The 14611-nt window shown below is 40.2% G+C and overlaps 1 protein-coding gene across 1 annotated transcript in view; it reads left to right on the forward strand.

Moving 5' to 3' along the window:
* Positions 1-14611, forward strand: part of LOC115216335 (leucine-rich repeat serine/threonine-protein kinase 1) — a 210202-nt gene that overhangs the window by 100116 nt on the left and 95475 nt on the right. Inside the window, exons 3-4 of the mRNA XM_029785561.2 lie at positions 10461-10635; positions 13401-13592. Of these exons, the coding sequence (XP_029641421.1) occupies positions 10461-10635; positions 13401-13592 (367 nt within the window). The remainder of the gene's footprint in view (positions 1-10460; positions 10636-13400; positions 13593-14611) is intronic.

The raw sequence follows: 14611 nt of genomic DNA on the forward strand, positions 1-14611 counted from the left end.
AATATCCCCGAGAACTACGTTAAGGGTACACGTGTCTGTGGAGTGCTCAGCCACTTACACGTTAATTTCACGAGCAGGCTGTTCCGTTGATTCAGATCAACCGGAACCCTCGTCGTCGTAACCGACGGAGTGCTTCCATTCCATACATGAGATGGACAAAATATAAGATGTAGAGGAAGGCAAGAGTGAGGTATGGGGTGAGTGTTTGAGTGGTGGAAACAATAGTTTGGGAATAATAGAAAGTATATTTGAAGTATATTAATCTTTGTCCTTTGTTCATCCCATGTGAAGTGCATTTTCAAGCAAGCTGATATCAGTAATAAAGACGCATAGTAAATTAAATTTAGATTTAAAGGACAACTCACCTACTTGACCCATGCACACTCACGCTCATACACACACACACATGTGTGTATGTATGTGTGTGTATATATATATATATATATATATATATATATATATATATATATCATCATCATCATCATCGTTTAACGTCCACTTTCCATGCTAGGATGGGTTGGACGATTTTGACTGAGGGCTGGCGAACCAGATGGCTGCACCGGACTCCAATCTTGATCTGGCAGAGTTTCTATATATATATATATATATATATGTACATAGATATGTATGTATATCAACCCATGCTAGCGCGGAAAGCGGACGTTAAACGATGATGATGATATATATATATGTGTGTATATATACCCCATGCTAGCATGGAAAGCGGACACTAAACGATGATGATGATGATATATATATATATATATATATATATATTATATATATATATATCATCATCATCATCATCGTTTAACGTCCACTTTCCATGCTAGGATGGGTTGGACGATTTTGACTGAGGGCTGGCGAACCAGATGGCTGCACCGGACTCCAATCTTGATCTGGCAGAGTTTCTATATATAATATATATATATATATATGTACATAGATATGTATGTATATCAACCCATGCTAGCGCGGAAAGCGGACGTTAAACGATGATGATGATATATATATATGTGTGTATATATACCCCATGCTAGCATGGAAAGCGGACACTAAACGATGATGATGATATATATATATATATATATATATATAAAGTTGAGCACACATACACATGATGTGTGTGTGTGTTAGTTTGTTGGGTGGCTTCCTTTATTTTAGGCATAAGGGAATGCCCTTGGTGTAACAATATCTAAAAGTAGGTCATAGCCAAATGACACAACTTACATCAGATCCCTTTTTTTGGAGTGACAGACATTGATGTTTCACTGTTGTTGTGAGTTCTCAGGGCCACATACCAAGCAACGGCTGATGTGAGTTTTCTCACTTGACTTTGACCTACTTTTGAAACCATTTTTACTATTATTATTAAAGGTGGCGAGCTGGCAGAATCGTTAGCATGCTGGGCGAAATGCTTATTTCGTCTGCCGTTATGTTCTGAGTTCAAATTCCGCCGAGGTTGACTTTACCTTTCATCCTTCCGGGGCCAATAAATTAAGTACCAGTTATGCACTGGGGTCGATGTAGTCGACTTAATCCGTTTGTCTGTCCTTGTTTGTCCTCTCTGTGTTTAGCCCCTTGTGGGTAGTAAAGAAATAGGTATTTCGTCTGCCGTTATGTTCCGAGTTCAAATTCTGCCGAGGTTGACTTTACCTTTCATCCTTCCGGGGCCAATAAATTAAGTACCAGTTATGCACTGGGGTCGATGTAGTCGACTTAATCCGTTTGTCTGTCCTTGTTTGTCCTCTCTGTGTTTAGCCCCTTGTGGGTAGTAAAGAAATAGGTATTTCGTCTGCCGTTATGTTCTGAGTTCAAATTCCGCCGAGGTTGACTTTACCTTTCATCCTTCTGGGGCCAATAAATTAAGTACCAGTTATGCACTGGGGTCGATGTAGTCGACTTAATCCGTTTGTCTGTCCTTGTTTGTCCTCTCTGTGTTTAGCCCCTTGTGGGTAGTAAAGAAATAGGTATTTCGTCTGCCGTTATGTTCCGAGTTCAAATTCCGCCGAGGTTGACTTTGCCTTTCATCCTTTTGGGGTCGACTAAATAGGTACCAGTTACGCACTGGGCTCGATATAATCGACTTAATCCATCTGTCTGTCCTTGTTTGTCTCCTCTGTGTTTAGCCCCTTGCGGGTAGTAAACAAATAGGTATTTCACCCATCACCACATTCTGAGTTCAAATTCCACTGAGGTCAGCTTTGCCTTTCATCCTTTCAGGGTCAATAAATTAAGTACCAGTGAAATACTGGGGTTGATGTAATTGACTAAATCCCCTCCCCCAAGCTGCCCTTGTGGCAAAAATTTGAAATCATTATTATTATTATTAATGTGGGTTATACTTTAATTTAGATGAGTTGCTCCCAAATCTCAACCAGAGACATTGGGGACAATAAGGTTTTGCATCTGAAAATGCTAACAGGTGAGGATTCATGCAACTGAAAACATTATCTATAGGAGGGGGGAAAAAACAGAGCCTGAGGAAAGCTGCATTTACATTGAGAGGAATTTATGTGGAATATGGTGAGGTACTCATTAGTATGATCTTCTGTAAGTTACATATTTTGGAACTGCCAGAGATTTGGTTTACATACCTGTCTGCACATTTTGATGTCATTTCAAGTGCCCCAATTATAATAGCTAATCTTGTTGTTTCAAGATGTCATATTGTTCTCATTTCAATCTCCAGGTCCTTATATTTGTTCAATTTTTCAAATGCTACCAGAGATAGGCGCAGGAGTGGCTGTGTGGTAAGTAGCTTGCTAACCAACCACATGACTCCGGGTTCAGTCCCACTGCGTGGCATCTTGGGCAAGTGTCTTCTGCTATAGCCCCGGGCCGACCAATGCCTTGTGAGTGGATTTGGTAGACGGAAACTGAAAGAAGCCTGTCATATATATGTATATATATATACATTTCGCGACCGTTGCCAGCACCGCCCCGTTTCGTGTCTGTTGCCAGCCTCGCCTGGCCCTCGTGCCGGTGGCACATAAAAAGCACCATCCGTTCGCGGCCGTTTGCCATCTCTGTCTGGCACCTGTGCAGGTGGCACGTAAAAAGCACCCACTACACTCACGGAGTGGTTGGTGTTAGGAAGGGCATCCAGCCGTAGAAACACTGCCAGATTTGACTGGGCCTGATGAAGCCTTCTGGCTTCACAGACCCCAGTAGAACCGTCCAACCCATGCTAGCATGGAAAACGGACGCTAAACGACGATGATGATGATGATGATGATGTATGTGTGTGTGTGTTTGTCCCCCTAGCATCGCTTGACAACCGATGCTGGTGTGTTTACGTCCCCATCACTTAGCGGTTCGGCAAAAGAGACCGATAGAATAAGTACTGGGATACAAAGAATAAGTCCCGGGGTCGATTTGCTCGACTAAAGGCGGTGCTCCAGCATGGCCGCAGTCAAATGACTGAAACAAGTAAAAGAGTATAAGAGAGAGATGTGTTTTTTGTCAGCTGAGCCTGCAACACCAACCTGAAGACAAGGTTTTTTTAGTATGATTTTCCACATTGAGATCTGGTCAGTTTGCTTGTATTCTCGATCAGTCTGGACACTGGAATTCCTAAGAATGGTAACCTCGACTTTCTGGGCAACTTGTGTTGTTTTGTGTTCCCACCAGTTGTTCTTGTGAGGGAGGTTTTATGTGTGGCATATTAACCAGTCGATGTAAAAACTCCCTTTGGCCATGAATGACCATGAGATTGCGCCTTGAAAGTTTCCCTCTGAGGGACAAGTCCAGGCAAAGTCGTTTATGGAAGTCCAGCAGTTGTGTGTGCATACCGGCCTCCCCTCTCTATGCCACCGATGTTATCCAAAGGAAAGGCAAACTCTGATACAGCTTGGCACCAGTGATGTTGCAACTCATTTCTACAGCTGAGTGAACTGTAGCAAAGTGAAATAAAGTGTCTTGCTCAAGAACACAACACGCAGCCCAGTCCAAGAATCAAACTCACTACCCCATGATTGTGAGCCCGACACTCTGACCACTGAGCTATATTATTAGGAAATGATACATACACACATGCATACACACACACACATACATATACATACATACACAAATACATACATACATACACACACAAACATGCATGCATACATACATACATGCATACATACATACATACATACATACATGCATACATACATGCATGCATGCATACACACATACACACATACATACACACATACATACACACATACATACATACATACACACATACACACACACATACACACACACATACACACACACACATACATACATACATACATACACACATACATACACACATACACATACACACATACATACACACACACACACATACACACATACATACATACACATACATACACACATACATACACACATACATACATACACACATACATAGGTATAGTACGTACAAACTACTTGATAGGGTGGTAATTTCTTCATCAATTTCTGACTCGACTTTCATGCTTTAATACTATATTCTTGACAAAACACTTAAAACTCTCAATGGCTCAGTCCACTAAAGCGTAAGTAGGTACAACAGAAGAATTCAGTTAAACATTGTTAGCAGCAGCAGCACCACCACCACCACACATAATTCATAAGTGCTTTGTGCTGATGGTTTTATCTTTTTTCTGCCTGTTTTATCAGGATTATACTAGTCAGGCTGCCTTCAGTACTTTGTATCCAGTAGAAAACTTCACTGATACTCCAACAGTCAAAACTGTTTTATTCCATACATACATACATACACACACACACACACACACACACACACACACACACACATATATGTGTGTGTGTATATAAATATATAAACAATATTTTATAATTATGAATATAATTTGCTTTACCACATACCAAACTTCAGCAAATCTTTGCTGAACCCTAATTATAATTATATTCGTAATTATAAAATATTGTTTAAGTTTACCAAAAAATGATCCTTTTATCATGCCGAATTCTACTTGGTGGAATTATTAATTACTAGTTAATTAATTAATTTTACCCTTTATTATTATTATTGATTATATAAATATATATCTATATCTATATATTATTGTGTCTGGAGAGAGTCATTTTCTTTTACTGGGTTATTATTTAACACACTCACCGGTTCGATTTCCACTCATTTAGTTATTTTTTCTAAAATTTTCATTGCATCTTGCATGAAAGGATGATGTTAAATGATGATGATGATGATATGCATACACACACACACACACATGCGTGTGTGCATGCCTTGCCAAAGCAGACACTGGGTCACACTGTAGTACTTGCATTCTGCCAATCTGAACAGTTCATGCCAGCATAGAACATTCACCTTAGATGATGACCTATGATCTCTCTCTCTCTCTCACACACTCACACACACACACACACACACACGAAGAGGATAAAGCAGTGTTATGTCATGCTGCCTCTACTGAAATTGCTATCAATTCCAGTTGACAACAGATAAAGCAATTAAGAACATGAAGGTAGGGTAAGCTGCATTAAGGATAGTCACTGAGGTAATATTCAAAATACCTGGTGAAGTGGGATAAATAAAGAGTAAAGGGTAACCCCCCCCCCACACACACACACACTTCGGTCATAAATGACCATGGGGTTGAACCTAGAAAGTTACCATCTGAGGCACAAGTTTGGGCAAGGTTGTTTGTGGAAGACCAGCAGTCACCCATGCATACTGGCCTCCCCTCTCTATACCACCGATGTTATCCAAAGGAAAGGCAAAGGGGCCGATACAGCTTGGCCCCATTGAAGTCACAACCCATTTCTACAGCTGAGTGAACTGGAGTAAAGTGAAATAAAGTGTCTTGCTCAAGAGCACAACACACAGCCTGGTATGGGAATTGAACTTATTACCTCATGATTGTGAGCCTGATACTAACCACTGAGCTATATTATTAGGAAATGAATAAAGAAAATTGTTAAACTATATGATGTGTTATAAAAGTGTGTGGTAAGTAGCTTGCTTACGAACCACATGGTTCCGGGTTCAGTCCCACTGCGTGGCACCTTGGACAAGTGTCTTCTACTACAGCCTTGGGCCGACCAAAGCCTTGTGAGTGGATTTGGTGGATGGAAACTGAAAGAAGCCCATCGTATATATGTATATATATGTGTATATGTGTGTGTGTATATGTTTGTGTGTCTGTTTGTCCCCCCCAACATCACTTGCCAACCAATGCTGGTGTGTTCACATCTCCGTAACCTAGTGGTTTGGCAAATGAGACCGATAGAATAAGTACTAGGCTTACAAAGAATAAGTCCTGGGGTCGATTTGCTCCACTAAAGGCAGTGCTCCAGCATGGCCACAATCAAATGACTGAAACAAGTAAAAGAGTAGAGAATATCTTGCACATAATTTTTAACAACAAAATCATAAATGGACCTCCAAGGACTATATCACCCTGGTTGAGAACCCCAGCTTTAGAGTAAGGAATTATCAAAGCATCAAATTACTGGACTAGTATAGAGACAGTCTTTGTATCAATACTATCTTAAGATATTGGCACTCATTGCAATTTCCCAGGGGCTTCACAGGTGTGTGTGTGGGGGGGTCCAATCTGATCTATGTAATGTTGGTGGTTTGTTGTCAATGTATAAATATTATAGGGCCCAGCGTATTGATTTGCTCAGGTGCCTATTATGCTGCTAAGACAGCACTGTTAGTAAAGAACAGAGTTAGTTTAGATAAGAAGCAGTTGGCCTTTATGCCTTGAAGAGGTACCACAGATGCTGTCTTCCTCGTCAGAGAATTGCTGGATGAATACTAAGCTAAGAGTAAACCATTGCACTTGGCATTTGACGACGCTGAACACCTCCCCACATACCCTTTCCATCAAGTTCTTGTTCGTTCCACTCTCTCAATCATTCTGGTCCCTCTGGTGTCATTATTCACTGTCTGTCTGTCTCTTGTTTCTCTCCTCAACCACCCGAGTAAATTTACATACTCTAGGCACTGAATACTCCCTGTACTCCCTTACTCTCACCTCTCAAATATCAATTCCTGGCCTTTCTTTTCTCATTATTCCATCACCTTTTCCACTTCAGTTTATATGCTTTAGGCGACTGAGTATACTCTTCTCATATTTACATCCCAAAAGGATGAAAGGTGAAGTCAACCTCAGCGGAATTTGAACTAAGAACAAGACGATAGACAAAAGGCTGCAAAGCATTTTGCCCAATGTGCTAATGATTCTGCCAGGTCGCCGCCTTAAATAATAATAATAATAATAATAGTTCTTTTTACTTTAGGTATAAGGCCTGAAATTTTTTTGTGGGGAGGGGATAAGTCATTTACATCAACCCCAGTGCATAACTGATACTCATTTCATTGACCCTGAAAAGATGAAAGTTGACCTTGGCAGAATTTGAACTCAGAACATAAAGATGAATGAAATGCCATTAAGCATTTCGCCTGGTGTGCTAACGATTCTGCCAGCTTGCCACCTTCAATAATAACAATAATAATAGTAATAATAATAATAATAATAGTAATAATGATATGGCTCAGTGGTTACAGCATCGAACTTATGATTTTGAGGTTGTGAGTTCGATTCCTGGACCGGGCTGTATGTTGTGTTCTTGAGCATGACACATTATTTCATGTTGCTCCAGTTCATTCAGCTGTAGAAATGAGTTGCAACATCACTGGTGCCAAACTGTATTGGTCCCTTTGCTTTTGCCTTGGATAAAATCAGTGGCATGGAGAGGGTAGGCCAGTATGCATGGGCGACTGCTGGTCTTCCATAAACAACCTTGCCCAGACTTGTGCCTGGGAAGGTAACTTTCTAGGTGCAAACCCATGGTCTGTCGTGACCAAAGGGGGTCTCAATAATAATAATGGTTTCAAATTTTGCCACAAGGGCAACATTCTTGGGGAGGGGATGAGTTGGTTACATTGACCCCAGTGTTCAACTGATACTTATTTTATTGACCCCCAAAGAGATGAAAAGCTAAGTCAACCTTGGCGGAATTTGAACTCAGAAAAGTATTTTGCCCAGCATCCTAATAATTCTGCCAGCTCACTACTGCCTTAATAATAATAAAATGTAATATAATCATCATCATCATCATCATCGTTTAACGTCTGCTTTCCATGCTGGTATGGGTTGGACGATTTGACTGAGGGCTGGCGAACCAGATGGCCACACCAGGCTCCAATCTTGATCTGGCAGAGTTTTTACAGCTGGATACCCTTCCTAATGCCAACCACTCCGAGAATGTAGTGGGTGCTTTTTACGTGCCATTTTTTACAATACCATTTGTTAACAGAGTGGATATCATAGAAATTAAAACAATTGAGAAATGTTCAGTCTGAGTTGGAGAGATGAATGAATCTGGGAGACTGAGATGACAGTTCTTACTTTGGTAATTGGTGCTCTTGGTACAACATCCAAGACCATCTTTAAGGCTGGAGGATATCGAAACTGTGACTTGCTTTGGTGACCTGCAAAAAGTTAGGGACTCCCCTGTTTAGCTGACCTAATTAGAGGTTCCCCTTCTTACATTACCTAATTAGGTTGTGATGATCCCCTGTGCATCTTCTACGGATGACAGCCTTGTTCTTTGTCAGATTGCCCGTGATGGTTCAATGGTAATTATTGTTTTACACTTAGTACAGTATATGATATTCCCACTTATTTCTATCCTCAACATCAAGTATAATTTCCCAGATAGCCTTAGAGCTGTGTAGTAGTTGGTGATATTACCACTACACTCATCAGAGGAAATGACATTTTTCTTTATTACCTCGGATACCTATGTGGGTGACTACTTCATCGGATATTCCCATCTTTTCATTGTCCGTTCTCTGATGGCCTGGCTGCCCTGCTCAGCCTTCCTCCTTAACTCTTTAGCATTTCTCTTTAGATTTCTCTCTCATATGTTATGCTTATTTATTCACATTTTTTAAAAATTAATCATGAATTATCTTGTAACTTCAAGATTTTGATGTTGTGATTATTTATTTTTAAAGTGACATTGTACAATAGGTATAAGAGGCCAGATGTGGCCAGTTTCAGCATAAAACAGGTGGAATATTTAGGCCCCCATGTTTACGGCATTCGCCACTGGAATAAGGTGTGGTTGGAGATCACGCGGTCATTAGCCTTAAATCGCCAGGCCTGGTCAGCATTTGTGAGAGATGCAGCATTGAGGATGAACGAAGCCAGCTCAACCCACCCCGGGTGAATGCTGTCTCAAGTCAAAGTCAAGTCAATATTTTGGCTGGATACAACCAGTTTTAAACGCTAAGGGGTTCAACTTAAAATGGTTGGTCCCTCTCTGTTTGATCTATATGTAATGGTCCTTGTCTCTACCATACAAACCCACCATACATCCTTGCACAGAAGCATTTCTATGCCTCCTTTCTTTCAGTACCAGTAAAGGGAAGAGCACCATTGTCCTTCTATACACACTGTTCACCAATGATGTCATTCATCACAACACGTTACTTATCTGAAACACCTCGTTCCACTAATCCTAATTTCACAGAACTTTGACAAACTTTTTACTTTCTGCTTTTCTCATTCTTAACTATAACAATTGTTTAGCTTCTCTTCTTGTTACCTAATATTTATTTCTTTACTACCCACAAGGAGCTAAACACAGAGGGGACAAGCAAGGACAAGCAAGGACAGACAAACGGATTAAGTCCATTATATCGACCCCAGTGCGTAACTGGTACTTAATTTATCGACCCCGAAAGGATAAGTCGACCTCGGCGGAATTTGAACTCAGAACGTAATGGTAGACGAAATATGGCTACGCATTTCGCCCGGCGTACTAACGGTTCTGCCAACTCGTCGCCTTGTTACCTAATATTGTTCATTGCTCCCTCTTCTACAAATATGCATATATATACATACCGACAAACATGCAAATGCGTATACATATATGAGGTTGGGAAGGAGATGGGGATAAGCACTATAACTAGCAACCACCACCACCACCAATTACCTAAAAAGCAGATGAATGCTTTTGACCAAGGGAAAGAGAGAGAGAGAGAGAGAGAGAGAGTAGGAAACAGCAAAAGTGTAAGAGAGAGCAGAAGAGAGATGGTGTAGTGCTAGGGTGTACTCACAAGTAACAAGAATATGAGCATAGAATCCGGCTAGAAAGACAGGGTTGGGGAGCAGCGATACAGTGAGCGGGGCAGTGAGGGCAAGAAAGGGGATTGGAAAACAATTGTAGTTTATGAAGAGGAAACGTGAGGAAGAGAAAGATGCAGTTTAGAAGAGGAGTTGTAGTTTGGTTTCTTGGGGCAGAATGGGTGAAAAGTGTATTGTTAGATGTGGGTGGGACACAACTCTTCCAGCACCCAGTTTTGTGGATGGGTCTTTTCTAGAACCTCATATTACCAAATATCTTGGTCCATTGTCATTTTCTCACTTTAAATCTTTTATATTTATTCAATGTACTTTCACTTTCATTTCCAGTGCAAAATTCTGGTCCAAGCTTGCAAGAATAACCACAAGGATGTTGTCAACCTTCTCTTCCACAAGGGAGTGATGTTGTCTAAGCAGAGTATTTGCTCAGAAGATTCTTGTTTCTACCAGGCTACAATCAATGGTCATGTAAATATCTTGAAACAACTTATTAAGTTTGACCATGGTAGGTCCAATACATTATTTTTATTATTATTATTATTATTATTATTTATGCTTGACTTTTGCTTTACATTTGTACAAGTTGGCTCCAAGTCTCACCAAGAGACCTCAAGAGTCAAGAAGTTAGAAGTTCATGTTGGTGTTGTGCCAAGGGTGTCATATATTTGGTTTTGCACATAGTATTGTTCTAGAGAATGTTTAAGAAACCATAAGAAAATTATGAGTTTGTTAAATTTGAGATTACATAGACAGTATTTTGCGTAGGATATGGGCAGTTCCCATGAGCACTATCTTTTGAATTTCTGCCATTTTGGGGTTTCCTGTTATCTGAGCTAGGTAGCTATCAGCCCCTTTTGCTATCATTCCCAGGGCACCTATTACAACAGGTTTTGTTTTAGTCTTCAGATTCCACATTTTGCTGATTTCTATTTCAAGATCTTTATATTTGCTCAGTTTCTGGTAGGTCTTGACAGATACGTTTATATCGATTGGGACAGTCATATCAATGAGGAAGCATGTTCTTTGTCTGAAGTCTTTCAATATAATGTCTGGCCTATTTGCATCTATCTTTCTGTCAGTTTGAATGGTGAAGTTCCAGAGGAGTGAGATAGGATCATTTTCAAGCACTGGAGGAGGTTTGTGTTCCCACCAATTTTTATCATGGCGCAGGTCCAAGTTTTTTCAAATTATCCAGTGAATATATTGTGCAGCTCTATCATGCCTGTTGAGATACTCTGTAGGCGCAAGAAGACTGCATATGGAGACAACATGATCAATGGTTTCATTTTGTTGATGACATACACGACATGTTGGGCTACTGCCATTCTTTAATATGTTGGCCTGGTAGTTCCTTGTAGGTAGGCATTGATCTTGGGCTGCTATGATAAATCCTTCTGTTTCTGATTTTAAAGCTAGAGGCCATTAACCATTGATGGGTGAGGGCTTTGTCAACATCTGCATTATTAGCTCTCTTTGAGTATTTACCATTGAGAGGTTTTTCTTGTCATTTATCAGTAAGAATATTTAAGGCAGCAGTTTTAGCATGGGTTTTCATGCACTTAGCTTTTTCTGTGCTAGTTATTATTATTATTATTATGATGATGATGGCAGTAAGATGTTCTGAGTTCAAGTTCTGCTGAGTTCAACTTTGCCTTTCATCCTTCTGGGATCGATAGAATAAGTACCTGTTGAGCATTGGGGTTGATGTAATCAACTATCCCCCTCCTCTCAAATTTCAGGCCTTGCGCCTATAGTAGAAAGGATTATTATTATTATTATTATTATTATTATTTTTATTAATAAATAAAAGTCCTCAGTCCTCAGCCCACTCCTATTTGTCACACTTCTCCAGGCAATAACGGAGGAATTCAAGGCAGGATGCCCCTGGGAGCTCCTCTATGCTGATGACCTTGCTCTAATTGCTGAGTCACTATCAGAACTAGAGGCAAAGTTTCAAGTATGGAGACAAGGATTAGAATCGAAGGGCCTTAGAGTCAATCTAGCTAAAACCAAAGTCCTAATAAGTAGGAAGGTAGACAAATCACAAACGCCTTCAGGTAGATGGCCCTGCTCGATCTGTAGAAAAGGCGTAGGTAGAAACTCTATAAGATGCACCAAGTGTAAGCTATGGACACATAAGAGATGCAGCAATGTCTAAGGAATGCTAACTGGGAAGATAGTTTTTGTATGTGGCAGATGCTCAGGAGCAATAAACACTGAAAATGCTCTGAGACCAACTTCCGCCACATTCCAGGGAGAAAAACTAGAAGTAGTTGATAGCTTCCGTTACCTAGGTGACCAAGTCAGTAGTGGGTGTGGGTTAGAGTTAGGGTAAAAAGCACCCACTACACTCACGGAGTGGTTGGCGTTAGGAAAGGCATCCAGCCGTAGAAACATTGCCAGATCAGACTGGGCCTGGTGCAGCCTTCTGGCTTCCCAGACCCCAGTTGAACTGTCCAACCTATGCTAGCATGTAAAGCGAATGCTAAACGATGATGATGATGATTAAAGGGGGTGAGGTGGCAGAATTGTTAGCATGCTGGGTGAAGTGCTAAGCAGCATGTCGCCTGTATCTATGCTCTGAGTTTAAATTCTGCCGAGGTGGACTTTGCCTCTCTATCCTCCCTGTATGGTCTATATACTAAGTATTCATCCCCTAACCACACTTTTTGTTTGTTCCTGATACAAACCAAAAAACAATGTCTTGAAGACACACAATGGGACAATAAAACCTTTGATACAAATCTGAAGTGCCTCATGCCTCTCTAATGTCTAAAACTGCAGACATTACATAAATTTCCACTTCAAATTTTTGTGTAAACTGGCATTGCAAGCAGAGTTGGTACAGGTACAATTGCAACGAATCATTAAAGGTGTGTTAAAGAATTTCTTTGTTTTCTTATTATTTAGATTACACACACACACACACACACACACACACATATATAGGGAGAGTTCATGAAAATAACAAAAGACGAAAACAGGTGGTGTTGACAACAAACAGATGTATTAGTATAATGCTCAGGAATAGAAAAAGTCTTTTACATTTCGAGCCTACGCTCTTCTACAGAAAGGGACACAGAAAAGAAACAAAGAGAGAAAAAAATGTATGTAGTGGCTACTGATCTATCATGGCGATATATATATATATATATATATTCATTCATAAATTCATCATTTAGCATATATATATATATGTGTGTGTGTGTGTGTGTGTGTGTGTGTATGTATGAATTATATAGATTGCATAAATCCTTTTATTTTTTGCAGACACATTGTGTAATAAAAGTGTACAGAAAACCCTGCTTTTAGCTGCTTGTATTGGAGGCCATTTAGAAGCTGTGAAATTCTGGTCTGTGTTCTATAAACTACCAACTTCCCAACAGACATCCACCTCTTCAGAGTGTTCTAGTGTCACTGTTAACCAAAATGAAATGGACCCACTTTACATAGCATGTAAAGGTTTGTACTATTTCCACCATTCAATATTTGTAACAAAATTTGCGGTTTGGTTGTTGTCTTTTGTTTCCTGTATAGCCCCAGGCATAGCTGTGTGGTTACAAAGCTTGCTTCCCAGCCATGTAATCAATCTGGTTGTCTAGAACCTTGGGCATGTGTCCTCTATTATAGCCCTGGGTCGACCAAAGCCTTGTGAATGGATTTGGTATATGGAAACTGAAAGAAACAAGTTATAACTTAGCAGTTCAGCAAAGATGACCAATAAAATAAGTACCAAACTTAAAAAAAGGCATAATTACTGAGGTTGATTTGTTTGACTCAATTCATTCAAGTGCTCCAATATGGCCACAATCCATTGATTGAAACAAGTAAAAGATAAAAGACGAACACACACATGCACACACACAGACACACACACACACACAACACAAAGAAAGAGAGAGACAGACAGACAGACGGAGTAGTATAAGATATGAATTCAGAGAAGCTTTCGGTTATCACGGTAACCTCCTTTTCTGGACTCTGCCCCTGTAGTTATCAATAATAAAGTAATGCAAACTTGTACACATAATTTCTTGAAATACTGAAATGAATACCAAATGAAGAAAGCTGTGAAATGGCTGTGATCCCGTAGAAGTTATATACGGTTAAATAAACATTTATTCACCTCTCAAACCTCCGAACATTTACAATTTCATATATATGTGTGTGTATGCGTGTGTGTATACATGCATACATGTGTATATACACACACACACACACACATATATATATATATAAAAAAAAGGGTAAAGACCCCCTTCGGTCATGAATGACCATGGGATTGCACCTAGAAAGTTACCCTCCTAGACACAAGTCCGGGCAAGGTTGTTTATGGAAGGCCAGCAGTCGCCCATGCATACCAGCCTCCCCTCTCCACGCCACCAGTGTTATCCAAGGGAAAGACAAAGGTCGATACAGCTTGGCACCAGTGACGTCGCAACTCATTTCTACAGCTGAGTGAACTGGAGCAACGTGAAATA

Source organism: Octopus sinensis, linkage group LG10 (genome assembly GCF_006345805.1).
Source record: "Octopus sinensis linkage group LG10, ASM634580v1, whole genome shotgun sequence".
NCBI classification, from domain to species: Eukaryota; Metazoa; Mollusca; class Cephalopoda; order Octopoda; family Octopodidae; genus Octopus; species Octopus sinensis.